The 25612-nt window shown below is 41.3% G+C and overlaps 1 protein-coding gene across 2 annotated transcripts in view; it reads right to left on the bottom strand.

Annotated features, from left to right (window-relative positions):
* The window catches only part of ARL15 (ADP ribosylation factor like GTPase 15), a 415759-nt gene that overhangs the window by 344148 nt on the left and 45999 nt on the right, over positions 1-25612 (bottom strand). The window contains exon 3 of one of the 2 annotated variants that reach the window (XM_067730669.1): positions 9335-9427. The exons of the other annotated variant lie outside the window; for it this stretch is intronic. Coding sequence (XP_067586770.1) covers positions 9335-9427 — 93 coding nt within the window. The remainder of the gene's footprint in view (positions 1-9334; positions 9428-25612) is intronic. 2 annotated transcript variants of the gene reach the window in all.

The raw sequence follows: 25612 nt of genomic DNA on the forward strand, positions 1-25612 counted from the left end.
TATATGCCATGCTTTGTCAGATAAAGCAACAAAATAGAAAGAGGCTGGATTCTGAAAGATCAGAGGCCACCGTATTAGACTATTTACCTCCAAATTTGTTTACAGAAATAACTTTCTAGCTTATTTATGCTGCTGTACACTGGAGAATAGAACCTAATTCTAACTGATTGAGCCCCCATGATTTTTACTGCTTTGCAACATTTTCAAGCATCTCAATTATCTCAAAAGACGTCATTAAATTCTCATTTTTAATTTACTTTAAATCCAAATATATATATTTACCAAAAGCACATATATGACCATGCCTATGTACAGAGTCGGGGACTCTGCTGTAAATTTAAATAGCATCAAAAAGCCCCACTCTGGGGTACATTAGGTATCCCTCAACCACACTCAAATGACCACCTATTTATATCCTTTCTACAACACCTAACACACTGCACTGTGTTTGCCAACACCACCCCTGCTCTCCCTGCCAACTAGACTAGAAGCTCTCTAGCTCACTAGAAATGCCTAGCAAAATGCCCACCACAGTTCAGACTCTCAGAAAATGTTTGTGGACTGACTGAACAAGTCAAAAAAGGGCTTTAACAATGGGATTCCCCGTCATAATTGGAAATCCTCTCAAGGTACTGGTTAGACGTGGTATTGAGTTGTGAATTTATCCCGTGGTTTCCAACCTGGGCAATGTTTAAAAAATGGCAAATCTCTGGATCCCGCCCGACCCAGGATCACTGAATCAGAACCACCTGGGTTGGATTCTAGGCACTTGCAGTGTATACAAACTAGACCTACGCTGCTTATACAACAACTCACTTTCAAGGAAGGAAGGGAAGGACATAGTAGAGTAACTTGAAAATCCTGTTTTGATGTTAGCATATGAAATAGAGGGAAATGCCTCTCTCTGGAGTTAGAGTGAAAAAGTGCCTATTGCCTTTTATCATTTTACCTTCTACTTCCTCTAGGGTTCACTTTCCTGCCCCTATAAAATGCTACTGCCATTCTGTGAATTCCTTTGAAATAGTTCAAACCATGAAGACAACATTGCTGACATTCATTTTCTCTAACTCAGTATTTTTCCTTAAAATTCAAAATGTCGTCAATTATTAGTTACCACTCTCCAAACCCCATACTTACAAATAATAAATGCCAGCATTTAGGTACTTTTTTAATAAGCACTTTCCAAATTTTATTTTACACACCTAACTAAAATCGGTTTCTTCAGTGTTGTCTACAGTCATTAACATTTTATTGACTTCGTATGGACTTAGAAAGCGTTTATGGGCCTTTTTTCTCCACCGCAAGCTTTCTGGGGTAGCATTTTAAAGCTCTTCTAGGAAGTTAGTGTTTCTCTTAAAGTACTCACCCCTGATAGAAAACCCAACACTTACTATAATAAGAACTACCAATCTAAACAGCTAGATGTTGGCCTTTTGCAACAAGCCTTCTTCTTTTCAGGTCAGCAATACTAGTTAAACACCATCCAGTCCCATCAGTAATCCGATAATAAATATTCAGTCACATTAACAAAGTCTTCAAACTTCTGAATTACTGGTGATACTTAATATTACATAATGATGTTCAAAGTTCTGACCCTTGATTAATCTATTAAAAATAAGCCTGCGGGCTTCCCTGGTGGCGCAGTGGTTGAGAGTCCGCCTGCCGATGCAGGGGACACGGGTTCCTGCCCTGGTCCGGGAGGATCCCACATGCTGGGCCCGTGAGCCATCAGCGCTGAGCCTGCGCGTCCGGAGCCTGTGCTCCGCAACGCGAGAGGCCATAACAGTGAGAGGCCCGCGTACCGCAAAAAAATAAATAAATAAATAAAAATAAGCCTTCAAAACCGACAGTCACCATGCCTGGCCATCTAAATACAATTCGCCCAATGGTTGTGTTAGTAAAAATATCATCCTACATTATTATTCAGAATCATAAGGAAATGAACCACTGTAGATATTTAGATATTCCTTCTAAATGTGCTATACTTGGCTTTTTTGTCTTATTTCCTCATTTATAGAGATAATTATACTTACCTCACGGGTTGGGTTTTTCCCTACAATCACATGATTTTTAATATGCTTCTCAAATAATAATCAATAAATGGCAGGATAATAGTATTATTATATAATTTGCTGCCTTCTTTTTGTAATGACTCAAATGTATTAGTTTGGGTCATCTTAAAATAACTAATTATTTAACTTTATGTTAAATCAGATTTCTTATGTAATACCGGAGTGGGTAGACAAGCTACACTGCAAGCACCAAGGTTAAGAAAATGTGAACACACCTTGAAACTGGAAAAAACCTTACTAAATTTTCTCCTTAGAAGATTGAATTAGTCATCAGAATCTCCTGCATCTCAGGACCAGATGGCTTCACTGGTGAATTTTACTAAACATTTAAAGAAGAACACCAATCCTTCTGAAACTCATTCCAAAGAAAATCAGAGAAGGGAATACTCCCAAACTCATTTTATAAGACCAGTATTATCTGGATACCAAAACACAGAAAAGGACACTACTAGAAAATAAAACTGTAGGTCAATATCCCTGATGAATATAGGGATAGTGCAAAAATTCTCAATAAAATACTAGCAAACCAAATTCAGCAGCATATGAAAACAATCACTCATCATGATCAACTGGGATTTACCCCTGGGATGCAAAGATGGTTCAACAAACAAAATCAATGTGATATGTCACATTAACAGAACAAAAGTCATATCATCATCTCAATAGATAAAGAAAAAAGCATTCGACAAAATTCAACATCCATTCATAATAAAAACTCTTAAATTAGCCATAGAAGGAACACATCTCAACATAATGAAGGTCATATGACAAGTCCACAGCTAACATCATACTCCATGGTGAAAGGTTGGAAGCTTTTCCTCTAAGATCAAGACAAAGATTCCCAGTCTCACCACTCCTAGTCAACATAGTACTAAAGTCCTAGCTAGAGCAAGCAAGCAAGAAAGGAAAAAAAAAAAGAGATATCAGACTTAGAGAGGAAAAAAGTATAATCTATTTGTAGGTGACATGATTTTAATATATAGAAAATCCTAAAGACTCAACCAAAAAAACTGTTAGATGTAATCAATGAATCAGTTAAATTGCACGGTACAAAATTAACCTACAAAAAATCAGTAGCATTTCTATCCACCTACAATGAATTTTCTGAAAAAGAAATAAATTGATCCCATTTACGATAACATCAAAAACAATAAAAAACTTATCCATAAATTTAACAAAGGAGGTGAAAGATCTCTTCTGAAAATAAGACCTTGATGAAAGGAACTGAAGACACAAATAAACAGAAAGGGTGTTATTTGGGTGGTCCACCATTTCTTAAAACCCGACGGGCCCAGAGTCACACATACGTTCCTCAAAGATCATTTTCTAGTCCCCACTTATCATATTTCTCATTCTGTCAGTCCTATCGTCAATCTCCACGGGAAAAACTTCTCCAAGGTTCAGGCTCAGGGCGAACATGAGGAGGACTGTCTCTGCACGGCGGCTGGGTCTGCTTCCTCCTCCCTGTTTTGCTGTGACATGCGCTCCTCTTTCATTTGAAACAGCCACACTCACCTCATTGGGCTGCAGTCCCTGCAGGCAGGTGGAGGGGTGTGCCAGGCCGCAATGCCCCCACCTGAAGGCCCTCGAGGTTTCATAGCACAGGGGCAGAGCTCAAGGTCAGAGATAGGTGGGTGCCTTCCTCCTCCTGACGCCGCTACCACATCAGCACAGAGCCACATGTAATCAGGCATGCAGAGGACAATGCCAACATCCTCTAAACCTTCCTGAGAGCCTGGTTGGCCACCAGTTCCCATCCCCATCCCGCTTTGAGCATTTCTCAGATTCTCCCTTGCTTCTCTATTTTGCACAGACCCTCCTCCAGTCATGCTCAGACAACAGCACTCAACTCACCTCGGTCCTACGGGTCTCATCCTTCCTTTCCGAACTTTTGACCAACTGATTTGCTGAGTTTCATACTATGATAAAATATGCTTCTAGATTTCCAAACTTTGAAAATAATTCAAGGAGTTTTTACTGTTACTGATTTGCTATCAAAGGCTTCTTTGACCTTCTAAAGGAATTCATTATTTGGCTCCTTCAGTCAATCCATGAACCAGGCTTTAGTCCTGTTGTCACAAAAACTAGGAGAATTGGGCTTGAGTCCCAACACCTGCATTAATGAGTCCTATCCCTTGAACAAGTCACACAGCCTTTCAATGAGTTGGTGTCCTCATCTACAAACTGAAGCTGTTAGGCTAGAAATAATATTTGCCAGAGAAATGACCGAGAGATACCTTCCAGTTCTAAAATTCTATGAGTCTAAGTACTTACTGAACCCAGACTCTGTATTAAGATGGCAGAATGGGGGGAGGATACAAAAAAGTTGATCTCAATGAACACACAATCTGAGAAAATACTGTATCGACTTCTAAATTACATGTTAAATCCAGAAGGATTAAAGGGCTAGATGGTAAAATAACAATAATAATAGTAATGATGACTTTTTTTGTGTGGTACTTGGGCCTCTCACTGTTGTGGCCTCTCCCGCCGCGGAGAACAGGCTCCGGACATGCAGGCTCAGCGGCCATGGCTCACGGGCCCAGCCGCTCCGCGGCATGTGGGATCCTCCCGGACCGGGGCACGAACCCGTGTCCCCTGCATCGGCAGGCGGACTCTCAACCACTGCGCCACCAGGAAAGCCCTAATGATGACTGTTTGAGGAATATATATGGAAATATTTTTAAAATCCTGCATTGGGAAACATCTTCTATACCCTTCTTCTGGCAATAGTGCCTTGATTTATCAAGGAGAACCACTTCCCCACACACAGTCTATATAGTTTGGGTGGAGCTGAGCCCACCTCCAGCTCCACAGTTACAGGCTTGGCCAATCACAGCCTCACATCCTCCTGGCCATGGGTCTGGTTCATGGAGGGACACATAACCTCAGCAGGACAATGAGAGGAAATAAGAGTCTGGAATAGGATGACTTTTGTTGGAATTATTAGAAACAAGTGTTTTCTTGGAAAGGGCTGCTCCCTGTATAGCTTCTGGCAGCCATCTTGCCACCAGGAGGGGAGGTCCTGCCTGAAGATGGAGCCAACACAGAGTAAAGCAGAGCTGAAAAGGGGGGTATGCAAGTCACCTCTGACAAGCTTGCTTGTGGCTCTGAATCCAGATAGCCTGAATCCAGTTACCCTTTTTTCCTAGCCCAGCTTGAAGTTTCTGGCCACAACCAAGAATTATAATACGCTCCCCTCAGAGCTTTCCAATGAAAGTAAGACTATAACCATCCCAAGGGTGGAAAAATCTACTTGCCCATACCTTTTCAATATATTTAGTACATAAACAAGCCCTGGATCCGCATCTCCAGGGGCACACAACCTTACAAACTCAAAAGCGAGTGCCCTTCACAGTACGAAAAAATATCCTCTTGCAAACATGGCAGCAAAGAAATGTTTAATCATTTAGCTATTTTAAGAGCATGTTTCCAAGTATTAACGATAGTGATCGTTAGGGATAGGGATCGTTTCAGAAATATTAAATAGGTGGCAGGCCATTACAGACTGTATGACAACTCATTTCTGTAAAACTGTGATGAGTACCATTAAATGGTCCTGGTAGTATCTTTTGAGAAAATATGCATCACGGAACTTCTGAAAATGTGCCACTAAACCTAGATTTAGACTGTCATGAATACATGTAATCTTGGACAACTCAACTGTTATCTGTAATAAACATAAATAAAGCCTATTCAAGCTGACAACCTGAAATTATCCACCCTCTTATTCTTCTCTTAAACAGAGACTGTTTTGTAATTAAATCTTTGCTAGTCTAGGCAGCAGCTGAGATTCATAAAAAACGGGGACTATTGAAAAGGCCTGACAATCAATGTGTAGTACAAATAGAAAAACACAGACGTGGTAACTGAGAGTGAAGGGCCTGAGCTTTCCGATAATACTAAAATTCCAGGGGCCACTGGACTACAGCCCCTGGGCCACATCTGGTCTGCTGTCTTTGTTGATAATGTTTCACTGGACTACACAGAGCCATGCCCATTTGTTTGGTTTTGCCTTGGCTGCTTGCACGGTACAATAGCAGAGTTGAATGACTGCAAGAGACCAGGGAGCCTACAAAAACTAAAATAATTACTATCTGGCCCATTATAGAAAAACTTGAGGTCCTCTGCTCTATGGTCTAAGTCTTTATTGATCATTTACCATCCTCTAGACTATGGGAATAGAGTGGGTGGGCCACTATGGTAACAGAAAGATATATGAAAATGAGAGACAGCCTCTATCCGCAGGCAAGAACTTAAATGAGGATATAATACACATCAGAGACCATGGCAGGTGGGAAATAACTTCCCAAATCTCATTAGGACTAGGGGAAGGTTCCAAACTCAAATGCTTGCAGAGACAGACAATGAGGGGCACAAAGAAATGGTAATTGATGACCATGTGATGCACCTGAAGGTCTGAGTTCCATCCAAAGGGGGCAGCAGTCACTCACGAATGGGGACCCAACTTTATCAGCCTTCTCATTCTCTAGTTTTCCAAAAGAAGCCAGAAGCTGAAATTGTATGTGGAAACCTTTTATCTTAAATGTTGACAACAAATTTTAAGAAACTGTAAACGGTATGTAGGCCAAGCAAAATACATTAGAGGCCAGTGGGCCACATGTTTGACACAGGCTAAGAACTGACAGTGTGCGAAGTAAGGATGGACAAATGTGGGCCAGAATTTGACCAATGGTCAAAAAGCAGATAGCTGAGAAGTTAGGCCCAAATCTCTCACTCTTAGATCTTGGACAAGTCATCTTCCCTCTCTAGGCCTTAGTTTCCACAAAATGACAACAGAATTAAATGACTGGAAGTTCCCTTTAGCAATACACATTTATTCTTCTATAAGGATTTCCTAAAATATTATCCTTATAAGGGAAAAACTCTAGATTTCACCCATCTAATAATTTACAGAAGATTTTACAAAACAAAAACACCACCTACTTGTACTGTGAATGTTAGGGAAACAAGACCAGGCTGCATAAAAATAACTGACAAATTAACGTACTTCATGGTCCTGTGTCACAAGTAGTTTCATAAATTTTTATCAACTTTCTCATGTCAAATATCATTAGAGCAAGGCACACCCAAACTCAGCATCACAACCACCCAGAAAGAAAGGGTCTTTATCTGTAAGGAAGTGTGAAACAGAACCATTGAACAAAATAAATGTATTTTAATACCACTCCCTAAAACATGGGAAAGAATTCTCTCCTGCCTACACCTAAGAGTTTTTTTTTTTTTTAAAGTTGGGATCACAAAATCAAACACAATAAAGGTCAATCTAAGAAATAATCTAGACTAGCAGCAATACCATCACTTCCTGTTATAAAAAGAGTAATGGGCTTTTGAATCAGAGATGGAATTTGATAGAAAAACCCTCCTATCAGGCTCTGGAAACTGAGTTCCGGGTGAACATTATCTGCCTCCGCCCAGCCCTGTCCCTCCCCATCATTTTCCTCTGTTCATGATTTCTCTAATTCCACACATCATTTCAACAAAGAAAAAGGCAACCATAAAAATGTCATCAGAAGGTGAACCATCACAATTAAAAATTATAGCACTGCTGGTGCTTTTAGTATTTTTACAATTTAAAATTTTGAAATGAAAAATGTAATTTCCATAAATGCTATTATCAATCTCAATATTAACCTTCAATGCATTCTACTTCAAAAATGAATAAGGAAAATGCTCTAATGAGTCCATATAAATTTTCTTTATGGACCCAGATTTAATTCGGGAGTAGCGGAATTTCCTTCTGCCTACATGTTATTATGTTTGAGGCTGCCTTTCATTAACTTCAATCTTCCCTTCTGCTATCCTTCTATAAATATACCTTTCAGAGAGTGTCCTATCCCTTTACTCAGTCTCTCTCAAATAAACGCTAAAAGAAATCTTTAAGCATGTTATATGATATTCAAAAGAAATGAGTAATTCAGGATGTATAACAAGCAGTCACTAAATCTGAGGAGAAATTATGTAAAAGAACTCTCTGGAATAGTACGTGCTCAAAGAAATAGTCGTATCTCTCTTGCCTTTTTGAAATTAGGAAAAAAAATTAAATGACAAAAAATTTAATTCTTTCTTCGGATTAAATGAGCAAAGAAACTTTTTAAAATAAACAAAATCCTAAATTTTAAAATCTTTTCAAAGAGATAACGTGATGTAGTGACAAAAGAACGGAACACAAGCCAGATGATCTGGGCTTAGGTGCTGAAGCAACTGACTGGCTATGCTGTATGTTCTAAGGAGCCTCCTGGGTCCTGAGCAGACACCCTGTGAAAAGAGGCTCTGGGGCTTCCCTGGTGGCGCAGTGGTTGAGAGTCCGCCTGTTGATGCAGGGGACACGGGTTCGTGCCCCGGTCCGGGAGGATCCCACATGCCAAGGAGCGGCTGGGCCCGTGAGCCATGGCCGCTGAGCCTGCGCCTCCGTAGCCTGTGCTCGGCAACGGGAGAGGCCACAGCAGTGAGAGGCCCGCGTACCGGGGAAAAAAAAAAAAAAAAAAAGAGGCTCTGGATTTATGAAGTCCTTCCATGACTGTTCTATTAATTCTACGATGAGACTCTTTCTGGTAATATTGTATCAATTCATGTGGAATGTAAACTAGGTCAAACGGATTGTCAGCACAGCACTCCCTTCTCAGCTCTTCATTTTAATGTCCCCCCTGGGGGAAGGGTAATTGAGAGAGTTCTGAGCCTTAATCCCTTAAATCATAACAATGTCCCAGAAACAACAGGCATGTCCTAGAAAGTTTAGGGGTTCTTTAAGGGGCCATTTCCTGAGCCAAGTTTTCTTCTTTTACACTCATTCAAAGTTAACAGGTGTACAAGATCTACACTCACTGTTTTGAAACTAATAAAATGGCCTTCACTTACTCCTGTTCTCTTTCTCTGTCAAATTAAAATAGTTCTCTCCAGATAGACTCCACAAACCCTTCTGCTTCCCCTTATTGTTTGTTTGTTTTCTCTAATCTGAAACTGGCTTCTTAAAGATCGTTATGATCTGCAAATCCTCAAAATCAAAGGTCTTTTCCTCAATCTTAATTTTCTTGGATTTTCTGATACATCTGACTCCGATCACTCATTCATATATCAAACAAATTTTTCCTGAGTGCGAACAAGGCAGATGCCACACTAGGTGGGCACTGCTTATACATGCTGCGTGAGATGTGAAACCAACCCTCCAGATCTTACAACCCAGAGACAGGTATAAATAGACAGTTATCCAAAAATTTCTAGAGAGATCAGTAGACACCCACCTTGAATTTCCTTGAAATTCTAGAAATCACGGGGCTGGCCAATAAGATATAAGTTCCCAGAGGCTGAATGGATATTGAACAAAGTAACCCAGCCTGTTTTAAGAGTCACAAGTTAATAGTTAATAATGATATCATTCAATCAATTACCTAATTCTAAAACCTCAGCCTTTGCCTTCCATATCCAATTAGAAATAGTAGCCAGCCTGTTCTTTCAATCCTGCCTCCCCTCCCCCAAAATCATTACTGGTCCCAGAATCTCCCCTTGGCCAACGTTCTTCTCATCTACACACTCCCTCCAGTGAGCTCATCCACTTCCAACATTTAACCATGGCCTCTCACCTGCCACTCCCAGATCTGCTGGAGCCCCAACCTCTCCTCCAAGCTTCAGACTCCAGAGCAAACCGTCTGATGCACACACCCACATAGACATCGCATGGATGCCTCAAACTCAACACGTCCAAACTAACCTCCCCAACCTCCTCCTCTAAACAAACAAAGCTGGTGACTTTTACATATTTTTTGAATCTGCCCCCTTTTCTCTATCCCTGCTACCATTGCCAAGGAGGTAACTTTTCTCTCATCCAAAATGTTGTCCCCCAGTTCAGGCACTCATCACCTCCCACGTGGCAACTGTTTTCTCAGTGAACTCCTGGCTTCTGTCTTCTTGCCACCCCTATCACTTATACATGCCTGCACACTATGGCCTGAAGAATCTTCCTCAACTATCAGACGCCCCATTGAATACAGCCTAACGCTCAAATTCTTTTGCCTGAATCCTTGGATTCAGAGTGACCACAAAGTCCTTTGGGTACTAAAACCAATATATCAGGGACCATGTGAATAACTCCCAGCCATCTTCATGGAAGAAGATATTTAGATGACATGGGAAAAATTAAACTTTGCAGATAATGGAGGTATTCACATAGAAAACTCTGTGGTCAATCTGTCCCTATCAGATTTCTGCAATCATATCTCCCACACCCCTGTCCGACACATGCCCACCAGAACAATCATGCTGGCTTCCTCCCTAATACATATCTTTGGCCTGCCTGCCCTTTTTTTGGCTCACCCTGGTGCTTTCTCCTAATCACATGATTCTAATTAATAACCTTCCAGCCCCAGCTCTCTCCCTGGGTAATATCTTCGTGGACCCGTCTAGTCTAGACATCTCACCTTTGTCTAAACAGCCACAGCATTCCCCTTTTATACTAATTCTCATTTGGCAATGTATTATGTACTATCTATTCTACTACTATTTAAATTCTGTGATAATTAAACTATGATAATATTTCCCTGTCTGTATTCATCTTGTCCAACAAGGTCACAAGGTCTTTGGAGCCAGGGAGCGTGTCTTAAATACTCTTTTGGCATCTGCTATCAAGCCTAGGCTTATATACAGAAAATGTCGGATACAAGCTAGTCAACAGCTGAAAAAAAAAAACAATACTGAGCCCTAAAACAATCTCTTATACTCTCAGGTTACTCATATCATCCTAAAATAAATTATCAGAGTTAAAATAGAGGTCTTCCTATCATCTACTAGTATCGAACTCTGGTCCTTCTTTGAAGCTAGGGAAAAGCTGGGCGTCTGAAAAAGAAGAGGATGATCCCTGAAAGAAAGCTTTTCAGTAATACTGGTCTCATAAATGTAATTCAAGCAAGTTACACCCGGTTTAGATTATAACCGAATTACCTAAGTATTTAAACATGTATCCTCTGTCCTTTTAAATCATGCATTTTCAGTGGGGTAATACTGCCCCCCAAAGGGGTGCAAGAGATTCTTGGGGAGGGGGGCAGCAAAAAAATCTTGCTCTTTTGACCTACAAAGCAAAGATATACATACAGCACATAAACTCATATACAATATCTGTGGTATTAAGGAAAAAAAGTATACAAAGGCTCTTGAGGAGGGGGAAAATAATGAAGAAAAGGTTGAGAGATGCTGTTTCAAACCAAATAGACTGTCTGCTCTGCTAACTTTGCTAAAATTTTATAGTTCTTCAACAGCATTCAAAGACCATACAAAGGAACAAAATCTAGAAGACAAATAATTTAGATGAGAAGTATTTTTGTGTTTTCATGGTCTCAAAAATTTCTTTTGTATTTTGTTAAATGTTCATTTTTCCCCCTGCTAAAGGGAGGGTATCACTGGGTAGACATAAAGGTGAAAAGAGTTTCCTATTAAAAGTGACTTGGAAATTAAGGAATTAAAGGTTTGTTTTTTAAGAAAAATGCTTTTTAAAATACATTATCAAATATGTGTGAGAAAGTAGCTAGGGCTGAATTAAGATTGAATAGTTATTTATATCTGTTTCCTGTTTAGCCTTTTGACAAAGTTCAGCCCTGTATTTTATAGCTAGCCCTGGAAAAGATTTCCCAGAATAACCCTGATGTGGGGTCTGCTGGTAGGGAGGACCCCAGAACTACATCCTGCAATTCACACCCTATGAACACACAGTCTGCTAAACTCAAAAACTTCAAAACAAAAACCAAAACGTCACTGTCCCATTTCCTCTGCCAAACCGTGCTTTGAAACTCCAAAACACAAAGAAGGAGAGGAAAGGAAAAAAAAAAAAAAAAAAACTAAACATGTTTAGAAACAAAGGCAGGTTGTGAGAAACATTAATAGTCCTTCCTTATTTTTTTTTAATTAAGCCATAAATTCCTCTGCACGATCTGAAAAATGGACTACTTGAGACTATGCGAGAAATAATTATCACAGTCGTAGCATATTTGGGGTGTGAATGTAACATTTTTACCCAATATCAACATATGATTCAAATGTTTGTCAGGTTGGGCAGTCAGGAAAATGAAGATCTCAAATCAGAGACAAAACAAAGTAAAATGAAATAGAAGGAAAACCTAACAATAGCAGAACTGCCATAATTGGGGCATGAGAGTTTGTGAGTATGAAAGAGAAAAGATGATGGGGCTTTACAGGATAGAAGACAAGACTCCTGGCTTTGGAAGTGGGCCCCTGAAGCACCTGGGCACATTTGGCAAAAAAGATGGGAACAAGAAAGGGAACACAGAGCTGATGGTAAGGAAGTAATTTACCCCTATGGTTACACCATCAAAAATGGAGGTTCTCTAGGAACCCTACAGAAAAGATGGTCTAAGATCCATCTCTACATTGCCAACCTCAACGGCCTGAAAATTTTCACCCGTTTTCTTACTGGATGTTCTGCATCTGCACACTGAAGACTACTCACTGTTTCTAAAACAAATCTGTTTCTCCCAAGTTGTTATTCTCTTCCATCTCCTATTTCATTGGCCAATCCTTCCCCATCTCCTTGATGATCTCCTCCTCCCCAGCCATTACTGGTCCCGAGGTCTTCTCTGAGGCTCTTCTCATCTACACACTCCCTCTACCGACCTCTTCCACCTCCTACATTTAAAAATGACCTTTAAGCTCCCACTCCCAAATCTCTTGATCTAGCCCTGACCTCTTCCCCAGGCTTCCAATTCTCCCTGCAAATTGTCCACTGTACACATCTACATGGACGTTCCATAGACGCCTCAAAATCAACATGTCCACAACTAACCTTCCCAAACCCGTTCTTCCTCCTGTATTCTACATTTCAGTTCACAGCACCACACATCCAAGTTATTGAGCCAGAGTCAGGGAATCCTGCTTAACATTCTCATCTCAACACAACTTTTTTTTTTTTTTTTTTTTTTGCCGTAAGAGGGCCTCTCACTGTTGTGGCCTCTCCCGTTGCCGAGCACAGGCTCCAGACGCGCAGGCTCAGCGGCCATGGCTCACGGGCCCAGCCGCTCCGCAGCATGTGGGATCCTCCCGGACCGGGGCACAAACCCGTGTCCCCTGCATCGGCAGGCGGACTCTCAACCACTGCACCACCAGGGAAGCCCTCAACACAACTTTTTATCATTTTTACCTCTTACAAATTTCTTGACTCAGTTTGCTTAATCCCTGCCACGTAGGCCCTAGTACAAAAAGTCCTCTCCATCTCACACCCAGACTGCCGAAGTACCTCCTAGAGATCTCCCTGCCTCCAAACTTAGCCCTACCCTACAGCCAACCTCCCCCCACTCCAATCTGGCTAAAATGCGAAGTGACTGATGCGTTTAGAGGAGGCAGTGAAACCACTGAACAGACCCCGATACCTCCCAAGTAATGACAACCTTAGTGACACATATGTAGTGCTTATTGTCAGGGACTATTAAAACACATGATGTATATTAAGGCTGACAATGATTCTATGAGGTAGATGTTATTATTATCCCCATTGTATGAATGAAGGAACCACGGAACAGGGAAGTTAAGTAACTTGGGAAAGTTACTAGATAACTTGCGAAAGTAGGTGAGAATTGAACCTAGGAAATCTAATTCCAGAGTCGGTGCTCTTAGCTACGACACTCTTCTCCAGGCTGGTCTCTCCCCGCAGCCCTCTTTGGATAGATATTTCCTGCCGTGCACTTCACATTGAGTAATACCAAATTGCCCATAGTTCCCTCCACACAGCAGACTGTGCCTCTGCTTACGCTAGTCGTCTCAGGGGAACGAGCTTTCCAATGGTTTTTACCAGGCAACCTCTGAATACATTTCACACCTCAGCTCCATCAGCATCTCCAAGCAACCTTTTCTGAACCTCAGGCCTCAATGTCCAGCTCCCCGTCTCCCAACATCACCACGCCCCCCCTACGCTGCCCATACTTCTATTTTAGCATTTATTACACTACCCTGAAATTACTTATGTGTCTGTTGCTCCTGGAAACCATCTCTCATTCATCCCTTCTTGCAGTCCTGATATGTAGGATACACTGAAAAATTGTGAGAAGTGAACTCTGATGACAACCACAGTAGAATGAAACTAGAGAGTTTATAGGATTAAGAACTGTCTTGGGGAAAAAAAAACAAAAACAAACCCTGGTGCCTCTGCTTTTCAGCACTTCACACTCTGCCAATCTACTCATTCAACATTTCCTAATACTAAGCATACACACCACATTTCTCAGAAGTTTTACTCGCTCATTTGAAAACCCTACAGATGATATCCTACCTGGTAATCAACAGTTTCCCATTACCAAGGTTCAAGCAATGTCCACTGGCAACAAATTAATAAAGAATTGTAAGAGGGCATGCCCAGCCACTTTGGGACAATCAACCTCACTGACCTGTTTGCCAAGAATGCTCATGAAAACGTAAACATTTTCTAGTTATAAACTTCACAGACTGTTAGCACAAGCCCACCCAGATCATTCAGATCCTCATTCATCTGTTCATTGCACGGATAAGGAACTACACGTCAAAAAAAGTGGTCCTGAGTGCCGTGTAACTTGCTAGTGGCAAAGTCCAGGTGAAGATCTTCCCTCCTTGACCCATAGTCCAGATTCTAGCTGTACAATTACTTCTCAGGACATTGTGAATTACTAAAACTGAAATGTTGTAAGTAAGGCTCTCTCCAGGTCAAGAAAAAAAAAATGGCCAAACTAAAACTAGCTTTTCTTAGACCTAGTGGGAAATGTGGAAGACAATACAGATTTATTTTTAAAAAAAAAAAGGAAAAAAGCTTTTAATTTTGAAGTGTTTCCACCCTAGGAAAGACAAAACACAAGGCTTAATTCCATGAGAGAGATGGTGGGAACCTTGAGGAGGAGTAAATGGAAGCCACCCAAGAAAGTTTATGCATCAGGTCTAATTGCCAGAACTGCCTGGACCCCCCACTTAAGAAGAAAGATCAACATGTATATTACTTATATCCTAAACATTAACCTCATTCATTTTTGGGTATATAAGACATGAAGATTATTAACCCTGCTTCAAGAAAGATACTTAAATGCCTCATTTCAAAAATGTTAAAACAATCCTTTTAGAACACATCCAAAAAACTACCAATTCTTCCTTCAAATCAACGCCTATAATTACTCTCATTTCTTATCCATTCTTAAAAGTCAAATTCCTGGTCTATCTTTTCTAGTCTTAATTGTTACAAGATGCTCATTGGCCCTGCCAAGTTCGAGAAGTGGAAGACATACAGATATAGTGTGTGTGTGTGTGTGTGTGTGTGTGTGTGTGTGTGTGAGAGAGAGAGAGAGAGAGAGAGAGAGAGAGACAGAGAAAGAGACAGAGAGAGAGACAGAGGACAAGGCAGACATTGTATGAAGTACTTCACATGAATAGTATTACCACTTCTACTACTCAAAACACCCCTATGTGTTATTTTCTCCATTTTATAGAGGAGATCGGCTTTTCAAAATCATCATCAGGATGAGAAACAAGTTTGATTCAAGTAAGTAAACGCCTGATTTTGCGGTCTCTGAAGTGGAAAGATCAAGGTCCAGTGACTTCTGAGGAGACATGAAGGTCCCTAAGCAGAAGAGGGCTTGTGACCCTGGGGATCTTGGGGAGAGAAATGACGGTGGAAGGGGGAGCAATGTAGGGATGTGGGTGGTACAGAAGGTCCCAAAAGATCTCAGATGGAGAGCTGGCTGGGGTTACTGAGGGACCGCTGGAGATGGAGCAGGGTCCAAAGGTACTGGGGAGAGAGCCACACTGGCTGTGGAGCGGACTGGACGTCCGTCTGCTAGGGTCCAAGACCAGGCTTGCTCTGGAGAGCTCCAGAATTACAAGTGGGCACACAAAAGGTCACTGGGGCCACGATTCCAGCCTAGCTGAAACACAGTTCACTCTCTGAAATGAAACAAATTGTAAAAGACAAGGTCCAACTTTGTCAGTGTTGAAGGTAGTTTAGTTTTCCTATACTTAGTAATCTACCTTCAAAGATGGTTCCAATGAAAGGCTATATTAAGTCAAATCATTCTTTTTTTCCAAATTATTGACCACAGCTTGAGAAGGCTAAAGAAACCTAACACTGCCAATTTGCACAGAAGCCTAGGAAGTGATTCACTTAAAACCCCCTCCCAATTTAGGCAAGAAAAGAAGAAAAGCAAACAATGATGTAAGGCTTTAATTAGTGCCTCGCACTTTTTATGACAAAACACATACTTCAGAGCTTCTAAGGTGGCCCAAAAGACTCTTAAGCATGCTCTGAACTGAAATAAAAAAGATAAACATCTATAGGCTTCTGACAGACATTTAAGTATTTTCACGTAATTAACCCATGCTTTGCTGAGGATGCTTTTTCACATACATAACCACACTAAGGAAAGCCAAACTCCAAAATAATGGACTATTAACACTGGTCAATACAAGTCTGTGAGGTTTTCACCACAGCACCCAGAGATGGCAAAACAAAACTGAGACAGACCCCTGATAAACTTTACGGTTGAAATTCCTATGGCATCTTATGTGCACCCTAATATGTTTCTAAAATTTTATACTTAAAACTGTGGCTCTTTAAAGGGATGTTCTCAGGATCACCTGGGAAGATTTTCCTAAATACCTCAGACCCACTGATTCAGAATCTCCAGGGACAGGAATTCCAACAAGGAGATTTTTATCATGTTCCTTGGTGTCTACTACACTTTCCTGGTTAAGAACACCTGTAACATAATAAGGTAAACCCAGAGTGACCCCAGTTAAGAATACAATCAACTCTAAAGCAGTGGTTCTCAAGCTTGTCTGCACATTAGAATCACCTGGGGGAACATTTACCCCCCCCGCCCCCCCCCATGTCTCACCTACACCGAACACTGATTAAGTCAGAGTCTCTGCAGGTGAATCTGGCCACCGGCCTTTTTTAAAGCTACTCATGCAATTCCAACAGCCTGTCAACACTGACAACCACTGAAGCAGCAGAGGGTAACTTCTACCCACTGTTTTAGTTAAGTGCACACTGATGGTTGTAATTGTATGCATGCAAAGAGCTGGCCCATGCAACTATCTGATGAATAGTAACTTATAATGCTCTGAATTTCTCCATATTGGAACAAAACAAATGGTACTCCACGTTACCATCAAAATGCAGGCTAGTGCTGAGAAGCTACAGCCCTTGGAGGAAGTGGCACAACTGTCTGAGGCATCGGGCAGATCTCAGACACCAAGCTAACTGGGTGACAAACGTGCTAAGAAACTCCTAAGCGCTCTGAACGTTCAATAAAAGGTTTCTGGCACCACTCCAGGCAAAAGATGTACTAGTCAGGTAGTTAAGAAAAACTTTCTTTACAGAAGAGACTGGCATCAGTTAAGTCACTTTGTGGAAAGAAACAGTTCATTTCTTCAAACCCTTTCGGTTGCAAAAGAGCATCAGGAAAGTTCTAAAGTGCAGGTTTTTAGATGCTTTCTGTTGCTCTTTAGAAGGAATACATTTTGCTGCTTAGAAACTCACCTATGCTTTTGCTCCCTGAACTTGCTGAGGTTCTGGTAAACAAAGCTTCAACAAAGACACCATCCTTTGAACCAAGTTTAAGCCTTCTCCACCAGTTTGGCCACTGACAGGCTCCGTGTCAGGGGATGAGGGTCAATCAGGATTGGTCAGAGTGACATGATGGATCAGAGAGCTGGGTCACACCCACTCCCACATGGTACCAAGAGCAGTGCCCAAGTAATCAACATAATCAACACCAGGATGGGGAGTGGGGAGGGTCCTTAAGAAGGTTAAGAACTGATTAAAAAACAAAGTATCACCAAGTGAAAATCTAAGCTCATTCAACTCAATACAAGCAGGTTCTTTGCCAAGCCACAAGAGAAAACTGAAGTAGGCTGATGTTAAAGTTATAGTTAATTATATAATTTAGATAAGGAATCGGTTTGTTTAAAAGTAGGACACATTATAAGTAATTGTATAAGGTTAAGCAAACAGTGAGATTATCAGTACTTTTCTACGATAAAAGAACTTCCCCCAAATTCTGGCAATTTTTAAGCTAAAAGAACTTCCCAAATTTTGGTAGTCTTTTAAGATCACCAACATATTTCTTAAGAAACAGGTCAATCTAGTATTGGGAGATGAAGACTAGGAGAAGGGCCGGGGTGGGGGGGAATATAGTCAGAAAAACTAGACTATCGTGTACAAATTTTCTATCAATTTTTTTTTAAAGTCTCCTGTGGATTAAATTAGGGATTGTCAAACACTGTTCCCAGGGAACAGTGATACTCTGTGTCTTGAAGAGAGGTATTCTGCTACCCAAAATCAGATCATGAAGATCCCTTGCCAGGTAGCAGAGGGGAAAAGTTAACAAGATTGTTCAAGATGTGCTTACCTTTTTAACCTTAGGTACTTGCTGTATAGCATGTCTACACCAGCCTCTGTTATATAAGGAATCTGATTTAATATAAGATTATATAACTAGTTATTTGAAGCTTCCCCCCACCTCCAACATTCTGGAGTGTCACAGAAAGAATCTCATAACTTCTAGGGGCTCTGTTACTACTAAATGAGTTTGAGGTCCAATTAGAGCAATAGTATGGAGTCTGTATTTTTGTTTCTGACTAATCTTAACATATAAATTATAAAGAACTTGACAGAAGAAAAGTAACAGCATCTTTTAGTATAATGGTTCTAAATCACAAAGATCCTCATGATGGTTTTGCATGAAAGGTCCTTGCAAAATATTTCTGATCCACAGTGCCTAGCTTGGTGTTTGACACGAAGTAGGTACTTAGGTAGTTCGTCCTGAGGATGGAGACATGTGAACAGATACGTATGTCCTTAAGTTACTTGGCCTGCGTGACCTTGCTTTCCTCATCTGGAAAAGATCAAGATGGCAGGGGGTGGGGGTCAGACAGGGGGAGTTAAGTGTTGTCACAAAATTGATTGCTTCTGCAAAATGTAATAGGAACTTGTCATTTGCAAGTTCATCTTAGTACAGGATGCTACTATCTTAGTAGCATCATCTTAGTGATGCTACTTAGTGATGCTTAGTACATCATCTTAGTACAGGATGCTTTTTGCATTAGAGCACGTTGTGCTCTTCTTTCTTTTCTGAACACTAGCAACATCTAAGTTCCTTTCCAGTCCTGCACAACTCTTTGCCTGCCTTTCAAAATCCTCACCCCAGCCCTGTCATGATTTGCATGTGTTTCTCTCATCCTGTCCGTTTAGAGACAGGATCTGGAAAGAAAAGTGAACCATGATCTTGAGCCAATTATGGGCAGGAGCTGGTAACCTTGTTTTCGCTACTCGAATCTTCAATTCTAGGAATTTATGTTCCCAGGAAAAGACTAGCTACTGACATGGACACATATATAATTACTTTAGATAATTTTCCAAACTCTAATCCAAATCATTTTTCTTATTCTTGCACTTACTCTTTGTTTTAATGGCTGGAAAGGGAAGTGTTAAATTAATTAAACAAGGGAGCCATTAGACTGAGGTGGCTTAAATGCCTGAGTAGCCTCCATAAGGAAACCTAAGCCTGAAATGCTTCAAAATCAAAACCTAAGGTCAGCTGATCATAATCAGTCAACCAGGTTTTCCAAAAAAAAAATGCAACCACTTAAACTATAGCCAATCAAATCATTTCCTTGTTTTGCTTCTGCCTCTTTTCTATAAAAGCCTTCCCCCTGTCCCTGTTGGTGGATCGCTCTTAACCACTTCTGGTTTGGTGCTGCCCAATTCAAATCAGTAAGCGCTCAAATAATCTCTTCAAGTTTTTAATGTGCCTCAGTTTATCTTTTAACAGATGTTAAAAAGAAATGTGACAGAAACAAAAGGTAATGTAAAGAGTTTAAAATATGCTAATCACCCTATAAATAAATGCATGGAAAAATACAACTCACTAGTAAAAGTGCAAATTAAAAATCATTATTAGTTTGATAAAAGATATTTTAAAAATTAACACAATTTTATCTTAAGTGGTAAAGATTTTGTTTTGTTTCCCTTTAAATTATAGTACCTAGACTTGAGATAAGGAGGTCTACAAGAGGGCAATCCCTTGCATGCCTAGCTGAAGTGCAAAGTGTATGTCTCTGGAAGGATACTAGTAAAACATATTGGGGAGGGAAAAAAACCTTCAAATGGTCCATACCTTTGACTCAATAGTTTCACATCTAGGAACTTATATTACAGAACTAATCATAGATGTTTATATTAGAAATGAGTTACTGCCTACCCTGTCCATAACCCCATTAGGGCAATCCCACCCCAAACCAAGGCCCAGCAGACTGATCCAGAGGCAAGTCCTTCACCCAAGAGGGACTCAGCTAACACCCGACTTGTGACCTGAGCTAGAAAATAACTGGGCCAAATTCCTCTCTATTAGGAATTCTTATTTGGGCGCTAAATCGTCCTTGTAGGCTTTGGATCTAAGGGGCTATGAGCCAGGGTCAGGACCAGTGACCGCGTGGAGCCAACTTCAACATAAATAAGTTGTTTGATTCATATTTGTAATAATCATGTATTTAATTTCAAAATTAAAAAGAAATGCCAAAATATTTGGTAAGAAGTAACCCAAGTATCTGGTTGCTTGGCAGTGAAGAGGCTATTGGTTTCCTGTTGGTAAAAAGCTGCCCCCTTTCTAAGCCCACATAAAGTAAGGGTCTCCAGCAAAACAAGGGTAGGTACTTGTTTCCAGACCACAATTGTCGGTTTCTTCTCTCCCGTTGGTTTCTTTTCAGAGCTGTATATAAACTCAGGAGTATTGACTTCCATTATTTGCTGCCAAAAGAATAACACCTTGTATTTGCAAAACATACTTCTGTGGAGGTAGGGGAAGTGTTTGTAGACATCAGCTAAGTCAGCCAGAATGTCAGAACCACAGGTTGCTGGTGCTTAATGCACTTCAGACATCAACCCATCCTCCTACAGCAGATGGATACTCACAGAGGGGCATCAAACTTTTACTCTATTCATGTATGATTTCTAGCTAGCCCCATTTAAAGCAAAAAGGATCTGAAGCCGCTTACAATTAAAGAGAAAATTGGGATGTTGGGAAAAGCATAATTAGAAAGTTTTAAAGAGGTATGCTCTAGGAGCATCTGCCTTCTCTTGGAAGTCCTGGATCACAAACTGATCCTAAATCCAAACATAATTCCCACACTATCCCCAGAATAGCTCCAGAATACACAAACTCCCACGGCACTTGAACTCTGGCTTGGGCCAGAGTCCCCAAGGCAGCTGAAGATCCTCTGGAGCAAAGGAAAGCCACTCAGATCAGAAGTGGGGTGGAGGGACAGGGGCTTGAGACGCAAAGCCCAGGTTCACCCTAAGAGTCAGTGATCAAGCCAGAGCTGCTGAGAAGCATCAGGACCACAGGCCCAAAGGACCCACCCAGAGACCCCCCCTGGGCCAAGATGAGGTGGGTAGAGGGCAGCACGGCGGTAGGATGGGAAAGCCATGAGGCCAGAGGTAGCTGATGTCACGGACTCCGCGGGGCACACATCTTTTGAGACATAAAGAACAATACAGACCAGTCCAAAGGGGAATGGCAATACTATACTCAGGCCAGGCAGCGACTTCAACCCTCAATTTCCAGTGGAGACACAGCCCCCGACTCCTGCCAAACTCTGCTCTCAGCTGTGAGTTCAAGGCCAGGGTGGCCTACAAGGGATGGGGCGATCATACAGAGGGAGCCTAACAGAATGCAACTGGGCTAGCTCAGAGCCAACCCCACACCCATCACGAATCTAAACAAGGAGCAGAAAGCCTGGCGCGACCCAGTGAGAACTCACACATCTGAACAGGAAAGGCCACACTCCCCTACCACCACAGCCAACACACACACACACACGCGCACACACACACATATACACACACGCACATACACACACACGCTCTTAACCTTGGGGTTGGCTGCTGTCAAACAGTTCTGTTATCAATTCCTGACTATTCATGCAAGAGGCATAGATACCTAAGTAAACTAAAAAACTATTGATCATCCTAAATCATTTCTTTCCAGGATTAAAAATGTGATTTTGCAGTAACTCAGTATTTCTGTTGATTCACTTACCCTACACATCTCCTCCTTCCCAACACTGATATTAGTTGAAATTCTCTGAAATGGACTGAAAGGGAAATCTATGCATAGGTTAGAGGTGAGTGAGAACTAATCTAAATCTAAACCGCCCAGGATCTTAACAGGCTCTCAGAGTTAAGAGGTTATACATAGCCAGACATGCAAAAATCAACTGTATCTTATACACTGCAAGGGAGGTAAATGACTACAATACATCTTACCTCAGAGAAAAAACAAACATATAGAATGACCGAGTAATCTGCTCTCTGACAAACAGAACAATCAGTAGTGTATAACATTATAATATGTTCTTAACAACATCGCTTTTAGTTAGCAAAATGTTTTCTCACTCCAGGCCAGCAACCAGACTGTAATGCAGATACCAAACATTAACCAAAAAAAAAAAAAAAAAAAAAATCACAGAAAAGGCTGTCTACCCAGAACACCCTTAGAGTTTACACCCCCTTGACTGGTACAAGTGACTCAGTTACTACAGACACACAAAAATGTGACAAGTGCTAGAATTTATTCTGCAGTCTGAAATCATTTCCCCAAATGAACCAACACGTGTTAGCTTTCAAGTTGGACGCAAACCTCTGCTCAAGACCTGGAGGGGAGGAAACACCTAACGCACTCCCTCAGCCATCCCACCGCGAGATGCCCGGTATGGCCACCCTTAATGTCGCCCCTTCTGAATGTGCATCCTGTGTTCTGCACTCTTCTCCCTACACCCTTCCCACCCCCACCCAGAGCTGCCTAGAGGTACAAGCCAAACCACGTTTCTCTACACAGAAAGGGAAGAAGAGCAAGTGTGGTTCCTCCAACCCCAATTCCCATGGTCCCATCCTTATCTCAGGATAGCTGGCGCTCTCACAACCCATGCAGTTTTATCTTCATGGTCATAACTACACAGGTACCAAGCTACCACTCCCTCTTTGACATCAGATTCATTACAATGAATTCCAGAACTCCAAATTGTTTTCTTTAGAGATGTGTAAAGGTACTACTATCTGCTTCTTCTGAGTCTGTTCTCTCGCCTTTGGAAGCCCAGGAACTCATTAAAGACTCAAGTCTCAAAGTAGACACAAATACCAAAAGAACAACAGGGCTCTGGTGAAGCTGACTTACTATTTAAGAAATAAAAATCCTCCTGATTTCAACCCATATTTGAGAAAATTCCTTATGAAATGCACAGAGTATTTTCCCTGTCTTAGAGGGGCAGAGTGCTCTAAACAGGATGAAACTCAGGTTGTTGTCAAACATGAGACTCTGACAATGACTCAAGGGTCATCCTTCTGGACACAGAATCATAGAGTTGGACGAAACTTGCAGGTGCCATAGTCAAAGCCCTTGTTTTACAAATGGGGATGCCAAGCTCAGGAGAGATGAAGAAATGGGCCCCCAATCATATAATCATCACTTTTCAATGTATCCCAATCTGAGTCATCAATTAATGACACTCCCCAATTCCCCCAAATCACCCAAGCTCAGTACTCAGAATGCACCTAGTTAATGAGTAAACCCTGGGCTTCTCTGCATAGGCCTTAGCAGTATGAGCCAGAGAAAAAAGTTTCGCCTGCTTCTCATCTCACCTCCTGGAGGGTGACAGGCCATAGGAAGCAAGACCTGCTCTCATGTGCTGGGAGTGAGGGGCTGCAGAGGGACAACAGTGCTTCCCAGGTCAGAAGGCAACTCCAACATGACTTCCCTACGGACCCAACAGGAGCGCATCACGGTGTCACTGGGGTCATTAACAACACAGCACTGCCAGTCACATCCATCCCGTGGGAGAATGCCTTGGACCGTGATGACCTGTAGGAGGTGACACTTTCTTCTTGCCAACTACACCCATTAATAGACCTCACTGTTATTTTAAAATGCCTGGTGTTCGTGGTTCACAATCCAGTTGGACCACATGATTTAACAAGTTAGATTTGATAAGATGTCCCACCATGTTCAAATTTATCAAGCTAACCCAGAAGGGCCTTCCAGAATAATCAGTTGTATGGCTGTTAGCACAACTGACACCATCTAGGACCCGTACAGTTCCTCCTGTCCTTCCACTGACCCTACCTGGGACTGTAGCGTGAGGTAAATCACTTCTCTGTTGTCAAGGGCTTTATAGTTAATAGATACTGTTTAATAAACATTACGACCAAGTGGCCTGTACGCTCTGTTAGTCCCCAAACAATGATGAAGACCTTCACTGACATACTCTCAGCACCCACAAGACTAGTTACACATTCATACATCTTGACTTAGGAACGCACTTCCAATTTCGTAGCACGTACCCCCATACTCTGGGTTCACTTTAAAACTGTCCCAGTGCCCCCTCGGCGGTGCAGAGTACAGCTGCGAATACCTCCAATCATTGTCTAGCTGATCCAGATCCCACCCTGTAAGTTATCCTAGAAGAAACTGAGCCATTGATTATATGGAGCTGCCTAGTTTTCCGGTCTCAATCTACCTTCTCATTTCAGTGGGCACTTTTCATTCCCTCCATCCTCCAACATCAGTAGTTCCCTCAAAGGGTCAGGATGCTGTCTTACCTCTAGAGTCTAGCACTTTAATTGACATACAGTAGATACTCAATAGATATTTGTCAAATTGAACTGGTCCTATGTTGGTTATGGAAATACTGGGACTAAATATGCAAAAAAAAAAACCCCAGAGAACTTCAATAGCCTGGGTTTTAATTTATTACATGTGTAATCACACAGCATATGCACTGAAAATATCCTTAGAGAATATCCACTCTAGTTCTCTTTTACATAGCAGAAAACAGGCTCAGGACAGGTAAGTGAATATCCCATATTTACCTGTTACAAAGCTGGACCCCCCCCTTCTCTCTCTAATACACACACACACACACACACACACACACACACACACACACACACATACCACACACACACACACCATTACTACCACCTCTTTTTAGGAAAAATAGGAAGTCATTTGCTCTTATCATCTAGGAATGAACAAGCAAAAATTCCAATGAGACTCTAGTTAATTGGATTCCCAATTGAGGTTTCACATTAATGTGCCCCAGAAGATAATGTGCTATGTTTAAATTAATAGTGTAATAAATTAAATTAATACTTAATGTGCTACATTTATCCATGATATTGCATGTTTTCAATACAAGGTCTCCCCTGAAAATCATTAAGTCAATGGAAGAATGTGTACTCTGAGATGAAAGCTTACATGCATGTTAAGGGCCATTTCGTTTCAGGATCTGCTATCTCAACCTCTTTCATTTAAGAAATCTATTTTCCAACAAACCTTTCTATACATAAAACATCCATCTCCCACACACAATCCTAAATTTAAATGGATATTCCTGCCTCTCTTCAACAACCTTTTTTTTTTTTTTTCCCCTAAGATTTAAGCCACCATCTAAGCTTCTGGTTTCGACGCTGCTTTACAAATGAAGCTGGATTCACAAGAAGCAGAATTAGG

The sequence above is a fragment of the Pseudorca crassidens genome, chromosome 3 (assembly GCF_039906515.1).
Source record: "Pseudorca crassidens isolate mPseCra1 chromosome 3, mPseCra1.hap1, whole genome shotgun sequence".
NCBI classification, from domain to species: domain Eukaryota; kingdom Metazoa; phylum Chordata; class Mammalia; order Artiodactyla; family Delphinidae; genus Pseudorca; species Pseudorca crassidens.